The sequence below is a fragment of the Ziziphus jujuba genome, chromosome 7 (assembly GCF_031755915.1).
Source record: "Ziziphus jujuba cultivar Dongzao chromosome 7, ASM3175591v1".
Lineage (NCBI taxonomy): Eukaryota > Viridiplantae > Streptophyta > Magnoliopsida > Rosales > Rhamnaceae > Ziziphus > Ziziphus jujuba.
The window spans coordinates 3,374,669-3,397,930 of record NC_083385.1 but is presented as its reverse complement, the minus strand read 5'-3'; the positions used below and the strand labels follow the sequence as shown (position 1 = coordinate 3,397,930).

At 34.2% G+C, this 23,262-nt stretch overlaps 4 protein-coding genes and 1 long non-coding RNA gene across 7 annotated transcripts; 2 read left to right on the top strand and 3 right to left on the bottom strand.

Moving 5' to 3' along the window:
• Positions 1 to 441: 441 nt before the first annotated feature.
• Positions 442 to 1,082, bottom strand: LOC112492571 (uncharacterized). Its single transcript, XM_025076523.3, has one exon. It carries the CDS (start codon positions 1,065 to 1,067, stop codon positions 684 to 686), a length of 384 nt encoding a protein of 127 aa, XP_024932291.3. The 5' UTR covers positions 1,068 to 1,082; the 3' UTR covers positions 442 to 683.
• Positions 1,083 to 5,085: 4,003 nt separating this feature from the next.
• On the top strand, positions 5,086 to 8,710 carry LOC107424157 (uncharacterized). Of its 2 annotated transcripts, none has more exons than XM_060818661.1 (3): positions 5,086 to 5,408; positions 5,749 to 7,665; positions 7,837 to 8,710. In XM_060818661.1, the coding sequence occupies exons 2-3, from the start codon at positions 5,772 to 5,774 to the stop codon at positions 7,983 to 7,985; spliced, it is 2,043 nt and encodes a 680-aa protein (XP_060674644.1). In that variant the 5' UTR covers positions 5,086 to 5,408; positions 5,749 to 5,771; the 3' UTR covers positions 7,986 to 8,710. The 2 variants fall into 2 exon arrangements, with proteins under 2 accessions (XP_060674644.1, XP_048335873.2); XM_048479916.2 differs by having other exon boundaries at positions 5,086 to 5,433.
• LOC107424156 (protein SUPPRESSOR OF PHYA-105 1) lies at positions 8,638 to 14,020 on the bottom strand. Of its 2 annotated transcripts, XM_048479914.2 has the most exons (8): positions 13,873 to 14,018; positions 11,687 to 13,087; positions 11,206 to 11,363; positions 10,246 to 11,074; positions 10,016 to 10,162; positions 9,531 to 9,848; positions 9,365 to 9,424; positions 8,638 to 9,266 (listed from the first exon to the last, which is right to left on the bottom strand). In XM_048479914.2, exons 2-8 carry the CDS (start codon positions 12,926 to 12,928, stop codon positions 9,075 to 9,077), a joined length of 2,946 nt encoding a protein of 981 aa, XP_048335871.2. In that variant the 5' UTR covers positions 12,929 to 13,087; positions 13,873 to 14,018; the 3' UTR covers positions 8,638 to 9,074. The 2 variants fall into 2 exon arrangements, with proteins under 2 accessions (XP_048335871.2, XP_048335872.2); XM_048479915.2 differs by lacking the exons at positions 8,638 to 9,266; positions 9,365 to 9,424 and having other exon boundaries at positions 9,562 to 9,848; positions 10,016 to 10,149; positions 13,873 to 14,020.
• A 182-nt stretch (positions 14,021 to 14,202) lies between these two features.
• Positions 14,203 to 16,293, top strand: LOC112492577 (uncharacterized). Its single transcript, XR_009639499.1, has 2 exons — positions 14,203 to 15,545; positions 15,677 to 16,293. It is a non-coding gene; the product is annotated as an uncharacterized LOC112492577 (long non-coding RNA).
• Positions 16,294 to 16,574: 281 nt separating this feature from the next.
• Positions 16,575 to 20,334, bottom strand: LOC107424155 (mitochondrial adenine nucleotide transporter ADNT1). The gene is made up of 8 exons (XM_016033895.4): positions 19,887 to 20,334; positions 19,225 to 19,273; positions 18,866 to 19,029; positions 18,683 to 18,720; positions 18,162 to 18,274; positions 17,805 to 17,918; positions 17,192 to 17,536; positions 16,575 to 16,956 (listed from the first exon to the last, which is right to left on the bottom strand). The coding sequence occupies exons 1-8, from the start codon at positions 20,051 to 20,053 to the stop codon at positions 16,873 to 16,875; spliced, it is 1,074 nt and encodes a 357-aa protein (XP_015889381.1). The 5' UTR covers positions 20,054 to 20,334; the 3' UTR covers positions 16,575 to 16,872.
• Positions 20,335 to 23,262: the final 2,928 nt, after the last annotated feature.

Here is a 23,262-nt window from a genome sequence, read left to right as displayed (position 1 = left end):
AGTTGTTTTTTTCCTTCAATAATGACTTTCTTCGGCTATAGGAAAAAAAAAAAAAAAAAACTTAAAAAGAAATAAAGAAAGAAAAAGTAGAACTACCAAATTTAGTAGTAACTTCAATTTTCTATAAAAAAAAAAATCACTATCCAACAAAATACAAAGTCAAAAAGAGGTAAAAAAAAAAAATTAAAAAAAAAAGGAATAGTAAATGTGCACAAAAGGGGGGGGGGGGGGAAACGAGATTCCCTCCCATATATTGTTTAGGAATGGTCTTCTTCTTTTTATTTTTTGTGTGTGTGTATGTAAATTGTATATGATTGATCTTTTATTCCATTTAGTACCTCTCAACAAATCTGTAACTTCAATTGATTCAACTGCACGAGGTACGGATCCACCTAAATTTATCATCAGAAATTGGAAACCCACATTCCAAGAGAAAAACACTTTAATTTACAACGAGTAGAAAACCGGATTTTCATTCATCATCACGATAATCCACATACATATATTAGAACCAAAATCTAAAATCTGGCCACGGGAAACAGAACTAAACTATTATTCATTATACCACGCTAAATAATAGCCAGATACATAAAATATACAATAAACTAGTACATTAAAAGAAACAAAGGTAAAAATTAAGCATAAGTTAGATAATTAAAAGAAGAAGAAGAAGAAGTAAATAATCAATAACGCCAAAGGAAAGCTCCCATGGCAAACTTCCTCTTCTGGTGGACATCACCAGTGATGGGAAGTCCATACTCGTTAAGCAAACAGTCAAGCTTCCACTCCGGCATGGTCTCGTAGTCGGCTCGGCTGTACCTGGGATAGTGCAGCGGCATCTGAAAGTGTCCGCACCTCTCTCTTGTATATGGCCCATTGGCCCCTCCTCCACCTCCTATCTTGCCTTCTGCTGGCCTAGCAACCGACTCCATTCCTCCTCCTCCTCTGCTCTTTAATTTTTCCTTTTCCCTGATCTCTGTTTCTCTCTGTCTCTGTCCCAAGCTTTCCTCGCTATTTATAGAGATTTTTCCAAAGACTCTGTTTGGAATGTTAATGCGAGCAAACATTGTCGAGGTTTGTAAAATGTTTTAATTATTTAATTTTCTTAACTGAGAAAACGAAGTTAAATTACGAGAGAAGTCCACGTAACTCAGTTTTTCCATATTGAATGCCATGTGGTCCTTCAACTTTCACAAAATTATAAGTTCGTTCTTAAAGAAAATATTTATTTAAAAAATGACGATGGCAGACGTCCAAAATATCGCATAATTAAATGAGTGTTGGTTGAAGTATCTTTCAAAGCCATACTCATATGAATTAAATGAACATTATATGTCTATTTCTTAATAGATATAAGGACCATATGTGGACCATTTTTTTTTTTTTATTAACATAAATGGAGCAATTCTTCGATGCTTACCTTGTAATTAATATAATTTACTTGAAAACTCCTTCGATATTAACAGAACGAGCTACAAATTTAAAAACTCAAATACATTATTTAAAATGTAATATCATATAATATTCTTGTAAAGTTAATCAATTTGATTAATTTTTTCTTGGGAACATCAAACCTACTCTAGTGAGGACACCTATCCCAACTTATTAGACGTTTAGAAACGTTGATACATATATATATATATATATATACAAAAAAATCAAAGATTTGTTGGTTGGAAGTGATTAGATTTTCTATGACAAGTCGAAAAAAATGGTTCATTATATATGTTGTCAGCCAAAATATCATTTAATAGGCATAAGCACATACCCTTCTATGCTTGCCACAAGCTACTAAAAGGATTGAAGCTTATGGGGCTCCGGAGGGCAAGAGAAAATAAATAAAAATCATAATTAAATCGGGTCAAGATGGGGGTTTATTTTGATAATAGAGAAAGCAGAGGGGCTTATATGGTTTTATTATTTTGTTTTTTGAATAATTCCATAGTTTTATTACTATTCCTCACCAAAACGCCCCAAAAAAAAAAGAAAAAAAGTCCACACTCATGAAGTAGTAATGCACTTTAAGAAAGAAGAAATATATGCAGAGGCTCTGTCTAGGTTTTGTTTTCAATTAATGGTAAAGGAATTTCAAATTAAAAATTTTAAATTTTAAATTCTAATATTATATTAAATTACTACTAATTTCAAAAAGTTAAACTATTAGAATATAGATTTATTATGTATGTTAAGTTATGTCTTATTATTTTTCTTTACTATAGCAACTTTTAATATTAAACTGACTAAATTGGAGATCATGTGGATGGCAAAAGCTTAATAAAACCATTTTGTACATTTATTTTAGTATATGCTCCCTTCTTTGTTATCATCCACACAATTTGGTCATACTAGATCCTCAGGCATGGAAAGCTATTGTATTTATCCATAAATACACATTTGAGAGAGCATTCAATACATATGCATGAACATTTCTTGCCACTGTCAGTTTATCATTGCTGATAAATAATGCATTGTTCACCTACTCAAAAATAAACCACTAAAAAATTTCGGAATGACATTGAAATAAACAAATGAGAAATTTGAGCCACATATGTTTGCTTAAATATTTCATACTTTTGTCCTCGAGTGGGTGGAGGGAAATTCCAGCATTAAGAGACCAACTGAATCCAGAAGCAAGATCCTATTGTCTCCCCAAGGCCCATAGAATTTGTTTCTCAACCATCTCTGATTCAACTTTGGGAGAAGGGAAAGCAGGTGATGAATGGTTCCACCATCTTGATGCATAGTTTATAACTATTTTGAATTCGGAAAATAGATGCAAAGCCAATGCCATACATGCATTTTTAATTCAAAATTCTTTTTTTTTTTTTTTTTTGCCACACATATTTTTCATTCAAGTTAGAAACCTCAATTGTGATAATTCTGTGTTTTTTATTTTAGAAAAGCATAATTTTAAAGTATTTTGAAGAATTTTAAAAGAATAGAGTAATATTTTTTTTTTATTAAACTCTAATAACACATCCTATAATTACTCTTTTGTTTTGTATTTCCTATAAAACAATTATGATTTACCTTATTAAAAGTTTTATATAAAACGAGTTTGTCTTTCCACAGATTAACTCATTAAAAAGAAAGAAGACAAAGCTTTTAAAAACGCTCTTACCTACAAAACTAAGCCAACATTTAATCTTGACAGGACCATACATGCACCTAAGCCGATTATGACCCCTTTGCATTAATTCGCATTAACGAAACCGGTTTTGTCCATGCATACTACCACTGCCCAATTATATGAGGTTATAGGTAGACTTCAAGACCATTATGGTATCTTAACCTAAATTAAAGTTATGCTACTTATTATGAGTTAATTAGTGGGTTTACGAACCAATAAGGCTCACATGATGCTCCCGAATCCAATCATATTCAAAGCAATTAAATGTAGTACCCTGCCTCGTGAAGCAACCAATCATAAAGTACCACGATAACAAGTTTAACAATAATATTGTCCCTGATGAGCATGATTATTTCACAAGCCCACTGAAGTCTCCTCCACAACCACCACCACTTGACCCACCAAAATCTACTCCACGGACGTAACAGACCCCTTTAATGCTACACCACACAAGGCATGCCCCAACAAACACTTGATATATACATAATATAACTATATGCCCACTGTACATCAAGTTTCAGATTTTTTTTTTTTTTTTTTCCTGGTTCATTAGTATATAGGTCATGCTCATATCATCACTAACCGAAATTTCAACACAGAAAAACAAAAATTAAAACATATAGCACGCACAATTTTTTAGTGTTCGAATTTCCAATTGGTTACAAAATATACATCTTGGTAAAAATAAATTAATAATAATTAACCTAGCAGCAGTAAAAAAATTAGTCTTTACCCAAAAAAAAAAAAAAAGGGAAACTTAACTAAAAATAAAGACCATCCATCTGTTCTTCCTTGGATGAGGACAAATTAACTTTAGTAATACTATCTCCATGTATACATTTGGTTTAAGAAGTAAAATACATGTAGAAGGCACAAGCTAGTGCAACTGATAGGCCTTTTCTTTTAATTAGCTTCGTATATTAGACTTTCATCTTTCAAATTCTTATAATATTTTTTCATCTTCCAAATACTTATATGTATAATATTGTATAAGAAAAACATAAATTTACTACATTAGGAAAGATATACATTTATCAAAAAAAAAAAAAAATATATATATATATATATACATATATATAAATGGACTTGTAAAATGCAAGACTCCTTTAAGATTTATGTGGGTATAATGGGATAATTGAGAACCTCTAGAATGTTAGATTCTTCAGGCGATAACCCTTTAAACTAAAATGTAACACCTATAAAATTGTTTTAAAATTTTGTCAAATCCTTTTGCACATTTGAACCGCCCTTAAATAATTAAAATAATAATAATAATTAATAATTTATGAAAATTCTATTAACACCTCTTGTATTTAATGATTAGTATACTCTTCCATGCTCTTAATTTTGTTTATTCATTGTAAATCAGATAAGCCTCCCTTTAAATTAAATTTTTATTTTTATTACTTTTATTGTATTGAATTTATTGAACTGAAGAATTCTATGCACTCCACGGGCCATCTCGACGTAGCCCATCAAAAGAGGCAGACGAAGGTAAGCTTTTATTTTTAAATTTTTTTATATATAATAATTCTAGAATTATCAAATTTAGTTCACTTTCGATTGGATTGATTTGTTTTAGACTAAATGTATATATATATATATATATATGATATTATTTAATTGACTAATATTTTAATATAACTTATATATTAATAAGCGAGTTTAAAAAATATAATTAAATATAAATTAATAAAAAATATTTTTAAAAATTTTAATGTTTAAAGCAATTTAAATCTTTATAATATTTTATCAGAAATAAATTTAAAAGCTAATAAATTCATTAGGCCATTCTAAATAAGAGGCTAAACTATAAATATTATTATGATTATTATTATTTTTTTAACAAAAGCAGATATGTAAGGCTGGAAAAAAAGGGGAAAAGAGAATTGAAAATCCATTAAAACCGTTGAGCAACGCCAACAGTTATCAAAATATAGTGGCAAAACATCGAAAGTCACGGTAACACTTAAAAGAGAGGCGCACATGAAGGGTCATTTGATTTAATCAAAACCATGTCTTAACAAGCGTTGGATCGCACACCCAACCCAAGCACATCCCTAAACTTCCTAACAACAATCCAATTATTTACCCAAAAAAAAATTAAAATAGAACAACCAAATTAACTTAATCAACATCAACCACAACTTTCCCACCTCCTACACCCCTTTGCCACTTGTTTATTTCCACCCGTGATGAATTTTCCATTCTTTTTTTCTTTTCAACTTTGACTTATACATGAGCTTCACTTAATTTTATCGAGTTCTATGAGGATTTGGTAGGATCTCTTATTGGAAAACCTGGTAACGAATTTTTATTTATTTATTTATTTAATTGGAAGCTAAGAAAATTTTGGAAGGGTGTTAGAGGATTCAACCAATCCTCAGCAGTGGTGGTGGCTATAGCATTACGCAGAGATTTGTGTTTCTTTTAATCCCGCATTTATATTTATGTATTGTCATTCCCATTTTCATTGTCCATCAATCTCCTGTTAGCAATAGCAGCTTAAGCCAATGTCTTTTCAATAAATTTTCTATATTGAATTTTCATATTCTTTGTTTCAATATTGCTTTCTTGTTATAAGTACATCCTTTTTAAACTCAGATACCCATTTTCAGATCTTTAAAGTCAAATCCTCCAAATGGAGCAATTTCGACATATTGGAGAGGTGTTAGGAAGTTTAAAAGCTATAATGGTATTTCGAGGTAATATCCAAATCAATCAGAAACAATGCTTTTTCCTGTTCGATATCTTCTGCTTTGCATATGAATCAATAGCAGAAGAGATGGAACATAACCTCAGATTCGAAGAGAAGCACACGAAATGGAAAATTCTTGAGCAGCCATTGAGAGACCTCTACAGGATATTTAGAGAAGGAGAAACCTATATTAGACAATGCTTGGAAACAAAGGACTGGTGGGCAAAAGCCATAACTCTTTATCAGAACTCGGATTGCGTTGAGTTCCATATTCACAACTTGCTTTGCTGCATGCCAAATGTCATTGAGGCAATTGAAACTGCTGGAGAAATCTCCGGATTGGATCAGGATGTGATGCAAAAGAAGAAACATGTCTACTCCAACAAGTACAGGAGAGAGTACAGAGATTGGAAACTTTTCCAGTGGAGATTTGGGAAGCAGTACCTGATCACTCAGGATTTCTGCAACCGGATTGACACTGTTTGGAAAGAAGATAGATGGACTTTGCTTAACAAAATCAGGGAAAAGAAAATCTCAGGCTCAACGAAATACGAGCAGCGTCTCATAGACCTCTTTTTCAAAAGCTTAGATGGCTTGGAGCCATTGAATGGGAGGCTCTTCCCCTGTTCAATTCTTGTGGGATCCAAGGACTACCATGTGAGACGAAGATTAGGGAGTGGCAGCCAATACAAAGAGATCCTATGGTTAGGTGAAAGCTTTGTATTGAGACACTTCTTTGGTGACATCGAAACCCTTCAGCAGGAGATCACTTCGTTGCTATCTCTTTCCCATCCAAACATAATGCACTATCTTTGTGGTTTTACTGATGAGGAGAAGAAAGAGTGTTTTCTGATCACTGAACTAATGAACAAAGATCTTAGCAGCTACAACAAAGAGATTTGCGGGCCAAGGAAAAAAATCCCGTTTTCGCTTCCTGTTGCGGTTGATCTGATGCTTCAAATTGCAAGAGGGATGGAATATCTTCACTCAAAGCAAATCTTCCATGGTCATTTAAATCCTTCCAACATACTTGTAAGACCAAGAGGTATTTCCTCAGAAGGAAACTTGCATGCAAAAGTTTCAGGTTTTGGCTTAAATTCTATTAGGAGATTTACCACTAAAAGCCCTTCTAATCATAATGGAACACTTCCATTCATCTGGTATTCTCCTGAAGTTTTGGAGGAACAAGAACAAACTGGAGCTGCTGAGAACTCAAAGTATACAGAGAAGTCAGATGTTTACAGCTTTGGGATGGTTTGCTTTGAGCTTCTGACCGGAAAAGTCCCTTTTGAGGATAGTCATCTCCAAGGTGACAAAATGAGCAGAAACATCAGGGCAGGAGAGAGGCCGCTGTTCACTTTCCAGTCACCAAAATATGTGACCAATTTGACAAAGAAATGCTGGCATACTGACCCAAATCAAAGGCCAAGCTTCACATCTATCTGTAGGATTCTTCGTTACATAAAGAGGTTTCTAGCAATGAATCCGGATCATAATATTCAGCTTGATCCACCCGTCCCCCATGTAGATTACTGTGACATCGAGTCAAGGCTTCTCAGGAATTTCCCATCTTGCCAATCATCGGTATCGCAGATCCCATTTCAGATGTTTGTTTATAGAATTTTAGAAAAAGAAAAAATAAGTGCAAGCCTAAAAGATAATTCAGAATCAGGAAGTGATGGAGCTTCAGTTTGCGGGGATGATCATATAACTACAGTGGATGATCCATTCCCATCATCACCAATACCAGAAAGGAAGTCTTTAGCATCACTTGATGTTACGAACAGAAAACTTTCCATTAAGAGATCTCCAGATTCAAGACTGAACAAACTACCAGGTTTGCTCCTAACTTCTATAATAAGCCTATCCTATTTCTTCTTCATTCTCTATGTCAACTTAAAGGACAACTCTTAAAACTGAAAGAAGCAAGAGATATTTCACAAATTCCATTAAAAAGCTTTAACTTGGCTATGATAATGTATAGAATGTTGTGGCTTTGAACCCACAGGGACACCGAGAGGACGATCAGTAAGGCCTCCACAAATGTCGCCTTGTGGGCGTAGTATGCGAATGAGTTCAGAAAGCCAGCTAATGGCAATGAGTCCAAGAATACGAAGAACATCATCTGGTCATGCATCAGATTCAGAGATCTCATGAACCTTGATTTACCAAATAATTGGCTTAAAAAGAAAAACATACAGCTCCACTCTGAATTTCAGACAGAATGAGAATGGATTTATCAAATAGTAACGGGCAAGATAATCCAGGATAGAGCTAGCACACTCATAGGATCAATTTTTCATGTAGCCAATCACAAGTTTTATGTTGAAAAATGTGTAGGATTAGTTTAGTTCTGACTGACTACATGCACTGTATCATTACTTGGACTGAAGAATTACAGTTTAATTCATACATGACATTCATTCCTTTTGTTAACAAAATTTAGATACAGAGAAGGTTTCTTTTCAATGTAAATGAGCACAGGGTAAGACTGCAAGCATTTTTCTTGTCTGACAGGTGATAAGTAATCATGTGGTAGTACAGGTTATGAGTCATAGCCAGTGAACCCAAGTAAAATGCAAATCCATGTAGAAAATGACACAATTTTCTTATAGCAATGGAGATTAATTGCTATGTTAATGCTGCACAGGAACTTAAAATTCAGCAGTCTTTGTACAAATTACAAAATAGTTAGCAATATAATTGCAATATACAATAAATCTGTATTTAAAATAAAAAATAAAAAAGTTCAGCAGTGAAATATTGATTTACTCCTAAAACATAGATGGCAAAGCATAGCCACATGATATTGTAATCCAGATAAACAATGATCTGAGGTAATAAATTCTTCTTAAATGTAAAGTTAAAAGCAGTTAGTTTTTTATGCGGTTCAACTTTCCAATTCTCGCACACATTAATATATCAATTTGTCCCCAAAATTTCTCTACAATGAATTAGGGAGGAAGAAAAAAAATAAAAAAAAAATAAAAAACACCTGCCAAATCCCGATTTGTAACCAAAGTCAAAACTCAAAAAAGCCAAGCCCAAAATGCCACCTTCATATCTCCATTACTACCCTCTTTCCACTATAATCCTCAAACTGGATAATTTCTGTTACCACTGCACATTTTCAATCCAACAAGAAAGTAGCAAAATTTCCAGTTTTCCATTCACATTTCCACCCCAAGCAGAAAAGGACAACAGCAGGCAGAAGCAATCCCAAGAATGGTTTTAGAAAGCTTTTTATCAGATCAGCTGCAGCAGTTTCAAACTTCCAGTAGAGTTGGCAGCAACAACCATGTTGGACTTTCTTCTCCAACACACACTTGAAACAAACTGTCCGCTATCATCACCCATCTCATTTCCAGAAACAGAATCTATTGATCCAAACCTATGTGAAGCAACTGGCATTGGTAGAGATCTATAATAAGTATACACCTGAAATAATAGAACAGATAATTACGTCATTAAAATACATTAGAGTAAAAATGAGTAAAAGCTATGTTGAAATTGAAATGTTAAACAAATGTAGGAACCTCATTAGTTTCTGAACCGCATGCTATGTATCCATCCAAAACAGATAAGCCCACAAAATTCTGAGCAAGCAGGAGAAGAACAGTTAAAATATATACATATTTCTAAATACATATGTTATTAATGTCCAGAAGAGTATATTTTTAGATTGTAGAGTAGAGAAGAAACCTTTTCATTAGTATGACCAGTAAAGGATAAGTAACAAGCATTGGAAGATAACCCAGTTGAAAGTGTTTTATTGAGATCCCAAAGTTTTAGAGTGTTATCGGTGGATGCAGAAACAAGGGTTTCTGCATCTAAAAATTTTACATAGCTAACAGCTTTTCCATGTCCAGCTAATGTGCACCAAGGGATTCTAGTGTGCCGAAGATCATAGCCGTATATCTTGTAATCAGCAGATCCAAAAACCAATAGATTGGTAGAGTAATTTGAGAATTGAACACAGCACACATTAGCTGGGTTCCAGATGGTGCCAATTGAACTTTTCTGCACAAATTTGTAGAGAGTGATTGATTAACATGTAGTTGCAAATATAATGAATGCAAGGAAAATCTCAGGTGATGAAAATTGCATGGTCATGCATGCTTAAGCTATCTGTGAGACATGTGAGAGAGAGAGGGAGAAAGAGAGAGAGAGAGAGAGAGAGAGAATACATCATTAATGCTCCAAAGTTTGACAGAGCAGTCATCACTTCCACTAGCAAACTTTGTTGGGTCAGCTTGAGAAAAGTCAACAGACCAAGCCCTCTTATTGTGCTCTTTGTATTGGGAGAAACCTTCACCCGTACCTGCATCCCACATCTGAAATCCATCCATATTATTATTAAACAATAAGAATCACTGAAAAGGTAGAGTAAGGGTCTTAAATACAACAAACACTGTACCTGAACCACTCCATCATAATCCGTTGATGCTAGATAGTTCTTTATGTAGGGGTTCCAGCATACACAACTGAGTTTAGATTTGTTTGACATCTCCACCACAGGATAATGGATATCAGCAGAAGAGTCGTTTGAAAGGGCACCAAACTCAAAAATTTTGATTTTCTTTGACACTCCAGCTACAGCTATGTGGTCCTCATAGCGATCAAAACCTAAAGAGCAAATGACATTGGTAGAGTTGAAAAGATCTGTGTTTCTTAATGTCCCACACACTTTAAACTGGTTATAGCAAGCAAACTTGCATAAGCCTTCAAAAAAGTTTCCAAGAATATCATTCGAGCTCTTTTCCAGGCTTGGACTTTCATTCTCATTCCTTAAATGACACCACCTGTTTCGGTTCTTCAACACATCTTTATCAGAGCGTGCTGCAGAAACAGTATCTGTAAGACGGATTTGGGATCTCATGGAGAAGTAAGCATCTTCAAGCTGATCAATATTTCTCGTCAAGCTTGCCTTATCCTTATCTGAAACTGAAAATGATTGAGAAGAAGCATCAAAACTGGTGCAAAGACCATCCTCTTTTCTGTTTTCCGTGGAAAAATATGATGCTGCCCCAGACAAGTGCCTTCTCTGAACTTCCTTAATGTCATCTTCTAAGCACCCTATATCTTCAACTAATTTAGAGGCACGCATCAGCATTTTTTCTTTCAATGAAATTAGAAAACTACGTAATTGCTCTGATTCTTCATCCATATTGTCAGCAGACTTTGAGAAGACTTCCTTAGAATATAATTCTTCAGACCCACAAATGAATTCAGACTGTAGAATTTCTCTGTTGACACATGAGAAAACTCAAGCTTCAAAATTGTCCTCCATTTAAATACATTTCATTGGCCGAGACCATTGCATCCAACAATTAAAGTGAAAGGCAGTAGATAATTGAATTGCTTTAATTTTCCATACCTTGTTGTTGGACGATTTGAAGGTTCAGGATGAAGAAGCCATATGCAAAAGCCAGCCTCTTTTGGATTTGCTGAAAGAAAATTTGGTGGAAGAATCCTATTGCGCAAATCCAACATCACTGCAGAATGCACTTCCCATGATACAGAACAGCAGAGCAACTGATATAAACAGCCCACATTAGTCGAGGAATAGAGTTTCTACTCCAACTCCTAAGATTAAAATATAGAAGTTAAAATAAATAACTAATTTGAGTATAACAACAAATTGAACCGTTAAAAAGGAGCAACTGAGTGATAGGTTCTTGGTTTTTAGAGAAAGGGAAAATGATCGCAGACTATTATGCAAATGAGAAATCTACTTTTTTAAGTTAAATTACTTTGATAAAGTTAAACAATTAAATTGTAAGCCAAGAACCAACATCTTAAGAACTAAACTTAACATAACAAGTAATTTGGGAAACAGTTCAAAAGTACATCCTCACCTCAAAAAGAAGAACCCCAAGGCCATAAATATTGGATGAAAATGTTGAACCTGTCTCATTAAGCTCCTCTGGACTAGTATACCAATTTTCTTCCAACTGTGAAGTTGGAGAAATGGGTTTCTGTTGTCTTGCAATCAATGTACTATCGATGCTGGCATGCTTTCGCAACTGAAGTTCATTGTACCCAGAATATTGTTGTCCAGGAATGCAAAATTCATTTTCATTCCCATTTCTAGGTTGATATTTTAGAGATTTCACAGACTCACTTGGCCTCATTTGCTTTCCTTTCAAAATATGGTTGTCACAGGCAATCTGCTCCAGCGGTCTTTTCTTGTTCGAATCATGATGCTTGACACTCTTTAATTTCCCCATGGCTGAAGAACCAGTATATTTAATCCTATTTGATGGCAACAAAATGAAGCAAGATGGTCTCAAATCCTGCAAGACAATACCTTGAGAGTGAGCGAAATCCACCATCCGCACAATCTGCCTAAATAGGAGCAGGCTTTCAACTTTGTCAACTTTTCGACACCCAGGTTTAAGCCATTCCCTCAGGCAGATCCCCTTAGTAACATTTTTTATATCAGACCTAACAATCTCATGTGAGGAACTTTGATCATTGTCTGCACCTGATTTTACATGAGCTTCACAAGCTACCTCAGCAAGACATCCCAGTTTTTCATCATTTTGGTCCATAACTATACTGCCAAAACCATTGCCAGCTTCTTGAGATCTACTAACAATCTCCTTTCCCTTCAATGTTTTATTTATAAGAAACTGACGAAGGCTAGAGGTAGTGGACACGGTCTTCAATTGCTTTCTGCCAATATGCAGTTTGTTATTTGTTAAGATGTTCCTGCCTTTATTGACTCTTGAATACGCAGATATTTCATCTGCCTCCTTCCCACCATGCTTACTCAACAAACTCTTGGTGTCAGAATTCATTTTTGTGAACTCCTCTCTGATTCTCAACAAAATCTGCTCCCTTTCCTGAGATTCAGAATCGTCATTCTTTGAGTCGTTACTGATAAACCCAGTTGGTAAGTCATATTGATATTGCCAAAGGCCCTGCCTAGAACTGTTTGGACTACTAATAGAAGAAGATAAGTTTGGGCTATATTTTCCCACTTTGAACTCTTCAATCTCAGGCCTTCTGTCACTGATAGAACAGAGGCTAGTACAGGGAGGTTCAGATCCATCCAAAGAAGTTACAAATCTCACTAAATCCTTATCCTTCATCATATTGGAAAACAATAGTGTAATTATTGAAAGCTTTCTGACCAAAAAGTCCCTTGCCTATACAGAGACAATGCTGATCCCAAAATGTTTCAGAGAAGGATCAGAGTTCTTTTGTTTAAGATTCTTTCCCTACCAATACACTTGCAGCCATTAATCCACCATCTGTTTCATAATCCATACCATCAAATTATCACAATTCATGCAACTAAAATGGCCCTCCAAAGATGAATTTTAAAACCATAAATGGGAGGGAGATAGATGAATTCATAACCGGAGATAAGAAAATTTAGAACTCATAATTTACGTCTCTAAATTTTACAAGTTGGTGTTTTTTCTACTTGGGCAATTTGGGAGAAACAGTGAAGTTAAGACTTAAAACGGTACAATGCATGCGAACCCATTAATTACAAAGAAGATATTGTACCCCAGAAAAGGCATGGCATGCTCAAAAATTTTTTGGAAAAATGTTAGAGAATGAGAGTCGACGAAAATTTTTTTATGATGTATGATTAGTCTTCAATCGTTCTAGAGTGTAAACATTTTGCTTTTGGCAGTGTCAATGATCCACACTGAAACCCCAAGTTGACAATATTAATCTTCATAGTTTTTGGACAATATTTATGTATAGCAGTTATCTTTCATATATATATATATATATATACATATACATATATATGTTCATGAGGGCTAACATCATAATAAGCATCAGTATTAACAATTTAATAAAGTTAGCTAGCGGCAAAAACAAGAAGATGGCCTTGCTTTCACAGAGTGTTTGAAAGATGAGAAAGACAACGCGTCATCTAAAACATAACGAGCACACACAGAGGAAAAAAAAAAAAATATATATATATATATATATATATATATAAACATCCACATCCACCACCGCCACCACCAATCAAAATTAAGCTCAAAGAAAATTAAGAACCAAAGAAAGGACTTACCAAATGAAAGAATTGCAGCAGAGAGAGAAAATGGCAGATAACGAATAGTAGAGAGAGACAGAGAAAATGGAAGACAGAGAAGAGGAGAAGGCCTTATAATGTTAGAAAAAGAGAGAGCGAGCCTAAATTTTTGAGTCACTGAGTCAGTCAGGAAGTTGCTTGCTATGCCAAAATATCTTCGTCCCCGGTTCTCACACCACTAACAAAAATAACATGTAATAAACTTGTGATCAATATTATGTTACGTGATTGATAAGTTTTTGTCAATTTGTCCGGTCAAACACAATTTGCCTCTGATTTTATAACCTCCACACCACACGTCCCACATCGTTTAGAGGAATTCCATCATTAATTCCTCAACATTTACCTTTTTCTTTTTTTGTTTTTGGTATTTTTAATATTTTTTTAATCCACTATTTCTTCTTACTATTAAAATTATAAACTAATTTTTACAAGTTTAATTTGGATCATTACCATGGTCATTTCAATTATTCCAATATGCCATTGATCTTGTCTTGTTCCTAATTACCATATGGTTATTTTAGTTTGAGCAATATGGTTGATAGAAACAAAGTGTAATAAAACCACCCCCTAAATATTAAAAAGTAAAAATAAAATAAAATAAGAAAGACGTAGAATAATAACCGCCAAATCGATGCCGCGTGGCAAACATTGAAATGGATAACTATCCTTGTCCAAACTTTTCGATTGTCAGGGCCAGCCAGGTTCAACACATCAAGACTAACGACGTTGGCGCTTTCGTCGTAAAGGAACGAGCCCGCCTACTATTTCCCTAGGAAATTCGGTGGCGGGGCCCACCTCTTCTTCCCACAAGTCTCAGCAGCCGGTGGATGGATTTAATGATAACAGTAAAATCGGTGGCAATTTATGTAATTTGGCTGAAGATCCAGGGCAGTACGCATTGCTGTTTGTTCCCGATTGGAGGAGGATAGCGCACCACGATTACAAAAGGAACGAGTGGCCTACAACAAGCGTAGTAGGTCGTGATTGCTAACTCGCACGTGCACAGGCCATTTCCATCATCTTTGCAAGTTGCAAGCTGCTGTTGTTCCAGTGGGCTAGCTGTGTTTGACCCAACTCATCAGCCCATTTATGATTATACTCAAGGGTCCTTTCCTATTGGCCCAAAAAAATAGGTAGGATTCATGTGCAAAACCCACCAAATTATGAGTGAATAGAAAACCTAATTTACCAACGGACGATGATTAATTTGCGGCAAAAGCAGGGTTGTTTCCTCAACATTGCATCCGCCTCACACGCTCTCTAAATTATTGCCAATGCAATTTCTCATCCCACATGGATTCTATTCATTTTTGAGCCAGCCAGCGTCACATTTTTTAAATTTTTTTTTTATTTTTTTTTATTTTATTTTTTTTTGGTTAACGAATGTTTCTTTAGACCAGAAATAGATTAAACGGGTAGATTATGGGCTGTAGAATACGATGCAATTGCTAAAACAGACATCAAGTTATTCTTTGAAAACCCCCCTGCAGGTTTCAAACCTATGAGGCTCTGAATTCAAGTTTCTCATATACAGATCAACCATTTCCCGGCGAGAGATCATTCTCGGCATTATTATTATTATTATTATTATTATTTTATTTATTTTCCTTACCTCCTGCAATGCTTTTTCGATTAAAAAACTAGTTTCTGTAAGTTTCCAGGCATTCAAATTAGAAGTATTTGTATTTTAGTTTTTCACGCAGAGCATTTTATAAGTCATGCAGAACATAAACATAATTCTTATACCCATTTCCTAAAGCATTAACTGAATGGATGACAGATTTAGCCACTTCAAAAATGGGAGAACCTGCTAAAGAAACAGAGCATGAAGTAGAGCAAATTCAGGAAAATGGAGAAAAGGAGCAGAATGAAGAATGCAGCGCCAATCAAGTATTCGATACATGTTTTCTGACCGATATGAACCTCCTAATCGTGTTTTTCTCATTGTTTTCCTCATCAACTGAAGAAAGCCTAACTTTGTCCGGGAGTCAGAAACAAATAGTAGAACATCATGAAGCTAAAGCCTACATACCGAGACTACACACCAAAAGACGAGAAACACATGAAACCAAGTTTGTTGGAAGAAGAACACACAAGCTCCAGACAAGTATAAAAGATTTCAGGTTAGTCTCTTGCCTACATTTACATGGAATATAGATAGAGATGCATTCTGTTCTTCAACATCAGAGTTTTGACTTGAATATTGAGCTTCAGGCATGGCAAACGAATGTAATGCGTTAATCTCAGCCATGAATTCACGGAGGAGAGGGATCGCCAGAGATGAACAAAAAAATTTCCAACTTTCGTCATGATAAATATTGTACTATTACTGTATTTTTAGTAAAATTAAGGTATGGCCTTTTTAACTCTATCAAATAGACATTTACATTATCATCATCATCAATGCATTTCCCATGTAACTAAGGCAAAATAAACATGATGAATATTTCTACTTCTATAAAATTGTGCGTAGAGAATTTTTTGACTTTCCATGCTCAGATAAACAAGATGCATCTTGCCAACTTAATTGAGTTCCTATTAAACAGAGTAATAAAAGAACATACTGAATCATTAAGCATGGAGATTTATCCGCTACAACATATCAAACTTAAAATGTGTCCATGCCCAAAATGTCTCAAAAATCGACTAAGTGACAATTCACTTATTGGGTAACATGCTATTGCAAACAGGGAACGCATTCTTAACTCTTATGAAAGGTATACAAATGCATTTTCTTGCATTGTCAAAATACTTATTAGCACAGCATATGAATGAGCTGCAATCTACGATGTGTTCACAAGGAAACATTTAACAGGAAACAAGGAAAAGCAATTTATAAACACATCTCTCTCTCAATCATGCTTCTAACCTGAAGAGACAGAAAGGAAAAAAATTACCCCTAGTTTACCATCTCTCTATCCCCTCGCCTACAAAAATACCACAGATGTAAACAAATATCATGGAGTTTACCCTACTTTAATCTGATATCCTGATCTCAACTCCTAAAATGTCCTTCACCGTCTCGTATGCCACAAATGCAATTGCAATGGAAGGAACTACCTGAAAGAAGCAAAATCAAACAATGCCATTATTTCAGGCACAGATATGTCCCCTCGTATTTTATGAGAACTGAACCCAAGGAAAAAATGTCTTTATCACCAAAGTTGACAAAAATCAACATGCTAAAATTCCAGCACATCCAATCATATGGGGTTTCAGAGCATGGACACGCGGACACACGTGCAAAAGGAAAAAGAAAAAGAAGGAAAATGAGAAGTTGGAAAAAAAGACTGACCTTGACAGAATTGGGAACCAAACCCTTGTACAATGCCCCAAAGCCTTCATGTCGAACAGTTTTCCTAAAGGCATCAATCATGCCAGTATATTCAAGTGGAGCTTTGCTTCTACCATCCCCAGTGATAACAGAAGCAGCATTACTCCATCCTACCATCTGCATCCTTCGGCGAATAACATCAAGAGGGTAGGCGACAGTTTGCCCAACAGTTCCAGCAGCAGCTCCACAAGCTAACCGTGTTGGCACATTCAAATCAGAATCTTGAATGAGCCCAAATGGTCTAGTTTTGATTAACCAATCCTTGAGAGATTCATATACAGCAAAATTGAGACCAACATATGGAATCTGTATCAAATAAAGGAGGATATAAGGTCCACCTACCTTGTAAAGCAACTAAAGATATGAAACCATCCCAAGGTTATATCAGAAAACTAACAAACAAACAAACAATCAAAAGTACCAAACAAATCATGATAACGAATTATGCATCTATTGATCAATGAAACAGGAGCATATGCTCAAAACAAAATTAAATTACTTTTGGTCCATATGATGTTTACCACCCTTTTTATCCCAGATATCTCCAATAACACAAATAAAATAAAATACTTACAACTCCAATAACAGAAGGAAGCCAGCCCTTGTAGAGAGCTCGTGGGCCCTCCTCCCTGAGCACAGTTGATAGAGCATGGAACATTCCCCTATACTGATATGGAGACTTCTCCGTCTGTAGATTATTAAAAAAAATAAAAAAATAAAAAAAAGGTAAATCCAAGAGGAAACATGCAGATTTACATCACACACAAAAATGAAATTTGAATCTCATGACTATAAATATTATTCTACAGGGCTCTTTCTAGAAACACAAATCAATTTCCAGCAGCATCAATCATGAAGATAGATGGTAGAGACCAATGATGCAACAACTTCTTCCTTTAAAACGAAAGGAATAAGGGACCATAATATATACCTGCACCGTTAGCCTTCCTCGGACCATGTCCATTGGGTATGTAGCAGACATAGCAATAATTCCAGCACATGCTCCAGCTCCAAGTCGTAAGAGAGGAGTGAGCTGAGCATCATCTGCAGAAAACAAGAGTAAAAGGAAAGTTAGAATTACAAAAGAAACAATCACTAGTTTTGCTATTGCATTATTCATCGTTCCACCACTTAGGTCCCCATGTAAAATCACTAAATGACCAAATGCATAGAAGCTAGATAGATTTAGTGAATGAAGTCAGATATCACGAAACATAAGCTAAGATTTTCTTTCAGTTGTATGGTTTCTTTTGTCAGATTACCATATGCAACCTGAAAAATGTGCATAAAAAAGCATGATGTCTTGAAATGCCAATATGAAACCAACAAAAAGATTATTGCCTTAATTCAAAATCGAATGTTCTATGAAATCAGAAGACAACATAAAAGAGTTGTTGATATACAAAAAAATAGAAAAAAAAAAAAAAAAAAAAAGGGTAAATCTGGACATACCATTGCCAGTTTGCCGTTGATAGAGCAACAATATTGCCCTGTCATAAGGAGCAAGAAATAATCAGCAGAAAGGAGGGAGAAAATGAACATTCAAGAAGTTAGAATATAAAATTAATAAATGCAAGGAGTGTGAATTTGCAATAAAATTAATAAATGCAACAGTGAATTTTGAAGGAAACATACTTAGAAGCTTCCTCATAGCTGAAGAACTTGACAGCTGAGTTTGGGATAATACGAGCACAATTAGTACCATTTCCTTTAAATAATCCACGTAACCCCTCAGTTCTCCATATATATTTTAAGCCTTGAATTGTTCCATTGTATTTAATGTTATGGGGATTCTGGACCTGCAAAAAAAAGGAGCTAATCAATGGATCAAGATGTCATAAACCTAGATGTTTGTCCAAGAGTATGCATCTAAGCGGATGCATTGTGCATAAATAACTGAATTCAGCTACAGACAATTTACTCAATAATAGAATAAACAAAATGAAACATTTTGTAGTTATAGAAGACATTTAAAACTAATTAAGCAAACAAACCTGGAGTAATATTTTCAACCGTTCCAGTGGAGCAACGGCTGTGCGTGATCTGCATCGACATTTCAAATTTGTAAGATTAAAATTTACTAATTTACTATTTGAGATTTTAAAAACTTCCAACTCCGCTTCTACATGATGTAACCAAGGAAAATAAAATAAAATAAAATAAAAAAAGTAACTAAAAAACAGCATCGACAGGAAGATAACTATGAGTTACTTTCAGAAAACAAATCAAAAGCGCGAATGAGGAACATTCGAGATCTCACCTAATTCTTGTTTAAAAATTTACAACAACTCGGTACAAATATTTAACACATTTATTTGATTTTACAGTTTTCTCTTCCAACCACTAGACAAATTCAAACGGGCCACAAGAATATTTATTTCCTACTGCACAGTTTGTTCATAATTCAGTTCTTCCGTATGGAAATGGAACACCAATTTTATTATTAATGATCTATAATTACTACAACACTAAATTATACAGATGTCACTCACCGTATAATCAATTTCACACTCAGACCAATAACTAAAAAGTTGAATTTTTCTTTTTTCTTGCCCGAATTTTTTTTTTCCTCGAAGAAAAAACGGTGCCTTTGAATGTAAAATTAAATTTACACAGCAAAGAACAAACACGAGAAATGGGGAAAATAGAAACTTACACTCCACCAGCGACTCCACCAGCCACCAGAGACTTGCAGATACTAAGGATAGCGTAGTTTGGAGTTTTCACTACGCTTTCTCTCGCTCTAGCCAGCTTGGCCTCCTCGGCCAAATTGACGATCTTGGATACGGCAGATTCGCTCGGTTTCACATCCTCGGAAGCCATTTTAAAAGCAAGAGAAATCCTCGCCGGAACCCTAGATCGTCGGCGCAGTTGATCTAAGTTCCCGACGGAATTAGCCGGCGATCGATTCGGTACAGTGAGATTCTCCGGGAGTTTATGAGAAAGCGAGGGTCTACTTCATCCTCTATGCAACACACAACACACAAACAAACGGTCGCACCGTTTGTGGTGACGGCTTTGGTAGCTGAAAGTGAAGGGCAAACCACGAGCTCAAGAAGTGACGGCGTTGGTTGATCTTAGTGTAAATTTATATTTATAGTCTCACTCTCTCTCTCTGAGACACAGAAAGGTTTTAGCACCTGCTATGCAATGGAGTGACAGTAGCTCTATTTGGTTTACACGTGGGCCTATGAGAAATAATCAAGTGCTATATGGTGCACGAGGGACTTGGAGGGCTACCCCAATCAGAGCCCTCTCAGCATTGACTTTACCAAGGACGAGTAGATATTTCTTTTATTTGCAGTAATATCCTCGGCATTCACAGCCATGCCAAACATGTGAATTTTCACCTTTTCATAGTCAAGAATTTATACCATAAAAAAAAATTAATAAATAAAGAATTTATATTAGTTGATATATTTTGATTTATGTTCTCAATGTTTTTTATTTTTTATATTTTGGTATAGTTAAAAAAAAAAGGGGGGGAAGAATAATAATGGCTCCAAATAATGTAATCAAAAGCACATACAAAAAAAAAAAAAAGCACATATTCCAAAAAATGGCTTTGTTGGTTGATGATTGTCTTTTAACTATGATAAAACACTTCTTTCACGATTAATAAAAAAGTTAAAAAGCCATGTAAAAGTGTTTTCCTAACTTTTCTTATCTAGGACAAGTGTTATACAAAACTAGATGTGGTTATATATTCTGCATCTACAATCAAATAAATAGTGAATATTTTTATAAATACAAAGAATAGTTACATCCACATATATATACTACCCTGTATTAACATTTCTTGGAAAATTAATTTACCAAAGTTTAAGTAAAATCTTGTAATTAAATTTTAAATAAAGCTATTATAAATAAAGTCATGTGTTGCACATGATTAAGAACTTTGAAAAAATTGTAATAAGATATGGGATATCCCATGATATAAAGGTTTTATTTGGTTAATTAACATTGATCTTGAAATATATAGCTTCTATATAAAATATCATGATCAATTCCTAAAACAATTATTTATAAGAGAAATCCAATTTTGGGTCGCCATTTTGAGGCCAACGAGAGTGGACATTGTTGAATGTTGACTCGTATAATGGAGAGAGGTACACAGTACAAAAAGTGGTCAATGCAGCAGTTGATTACTCTGTTGGACAGCTGAAATTACGAAAATGTATGAGAACAGAAAGTGCTGTGCCGGTTGGAGGTTGGGTTGGTTCTATTATTGACGTATGAAAATTTTGGAACCACATCCACTTTCCTTTTATGTTTTCGTGGCTTCTGACCCTAACGGAAACCTAAAGACCTGACCTGACGACGTTTCGTGGTCGCGGGAAGCCAAGACTGGAAGGTGGGACACATAGTTCGCATAATAATAATAATATATTAATAAGAGCTTCTCAACTATTTAATGTGAAAATAAATAAATACATAAAGTTATCATTTACCAAATGTTCTCTTTTAAAAAATACTTGCTTTTTTTTTTTTTTGGGTGAAATCCCTTTTAAATAATACTGGTCTTTAAAACAAAAAAGGTTATGTTTCTAGATTTAAAAAGTTGAATAAATACAAAGTTTATAACTTTTTAATGTATTTTTTATTTTTTATTTTTTGACTAATGAATGATTATGATACATGTATAAACCCACGTTGAAGGCAAAATTGTTTAATAAAGGTTTCCACTTTTATAATTAATTTTCTTAGACAGTAAAATACGGTTTGAACGTGTAAAAAAAAGGCATCCAGATGTTCGTATCTAAAATGCATTTGTTCTTTAGTCAATATTAGCATATCTTTTTATAATGAATGAAAGATATTCTACCTAATGGAAGGTTATTTCATTTTCTTTTTAAAAAAAAAAAAAAGAATAATGCTCTATATATTTTTTTCTTTCCTGATGCTGTTGCATGATGTAAGTGATAGATTTGAAATTCAGTAAAGAACATGGGTTGCGTCTCTATTATTATTATTATTATCACTCACGTCTCAGCCAAATAAAAAAAAAAAAGATAACGTGTTAAAGAGGAAAATATTGTAAATTACAATTTACCCAAAAAAAATAAAAAAAATAAAAAAAGAAAAAAGAAAAAAAGAAAAAGGGAAAACCCATATTGATTACCTTCTCTTATTATTTATTAGAGCCTGAGCCTTATTTTTTTCAGGCCCAATATCCGAACCTTGGGAAGGCCTAGCCTATCAGAAGTAAGGCCCAAATATCCAATCCAGGCCTTACCAAAAATGTCCATGGCATAGTTTCGGCCAGTCTCACAGCTTATTGGGCCTCCGGCCTGTAATTATCCCCTTGACTGGGACTTTGGAACTTCGGAACGACACCGGGTTAGACCCCAGTAATATTAAGATTTCAGGAACTTTATTATTTTCTTAAAAGATAATAAGGAATACGAGGTAATCTTTAAGTCAAGCCATAGGGTCGTCGTGATTTTTTATGCCATAATTTAATAATTATGATAGATTTTTTTAATTATTTTTAAATATATGTACGACACTATTTTATGACAAGATTGGTAAAAAACCAAATTAAGTAAATTTATGTAATATTTTCCCTTACAATATATTTGGATAAAATTAAAGTTAGTGAAAATTTAATTTTTTTAGAAAAGTGTAATTTTTTTAGAAAAGTGTAATTTTTTTTTGTTTGGATATTTATTGTAAGGTGGAAAAGTGTGGATCCAGGGAATTAGATTTCCACCAATGTAGGAAAATATGTAGCAACAACTTTCCCACATATATAAATGTCATTTTGAAAATTCAGAGAAATTAGTTTTGAAATTTTTTTAAAATATATATTTATTCTAAATTTATTATACAATCTTAAATTTAATTATTTATAAATTCCAACTTTCCTATTAATTACCAAACAAACCAAGAAAAAATTTAATTTTCAGAAATTTGAATCCCAAAAAACTAAATACTGAGAATTATTTTTTCTCTCAACTTTGATACTTCCCAAACATATCGGTAATGTATATTAATATTCATTTTGAGATATAATATAAAATAGAGAATTT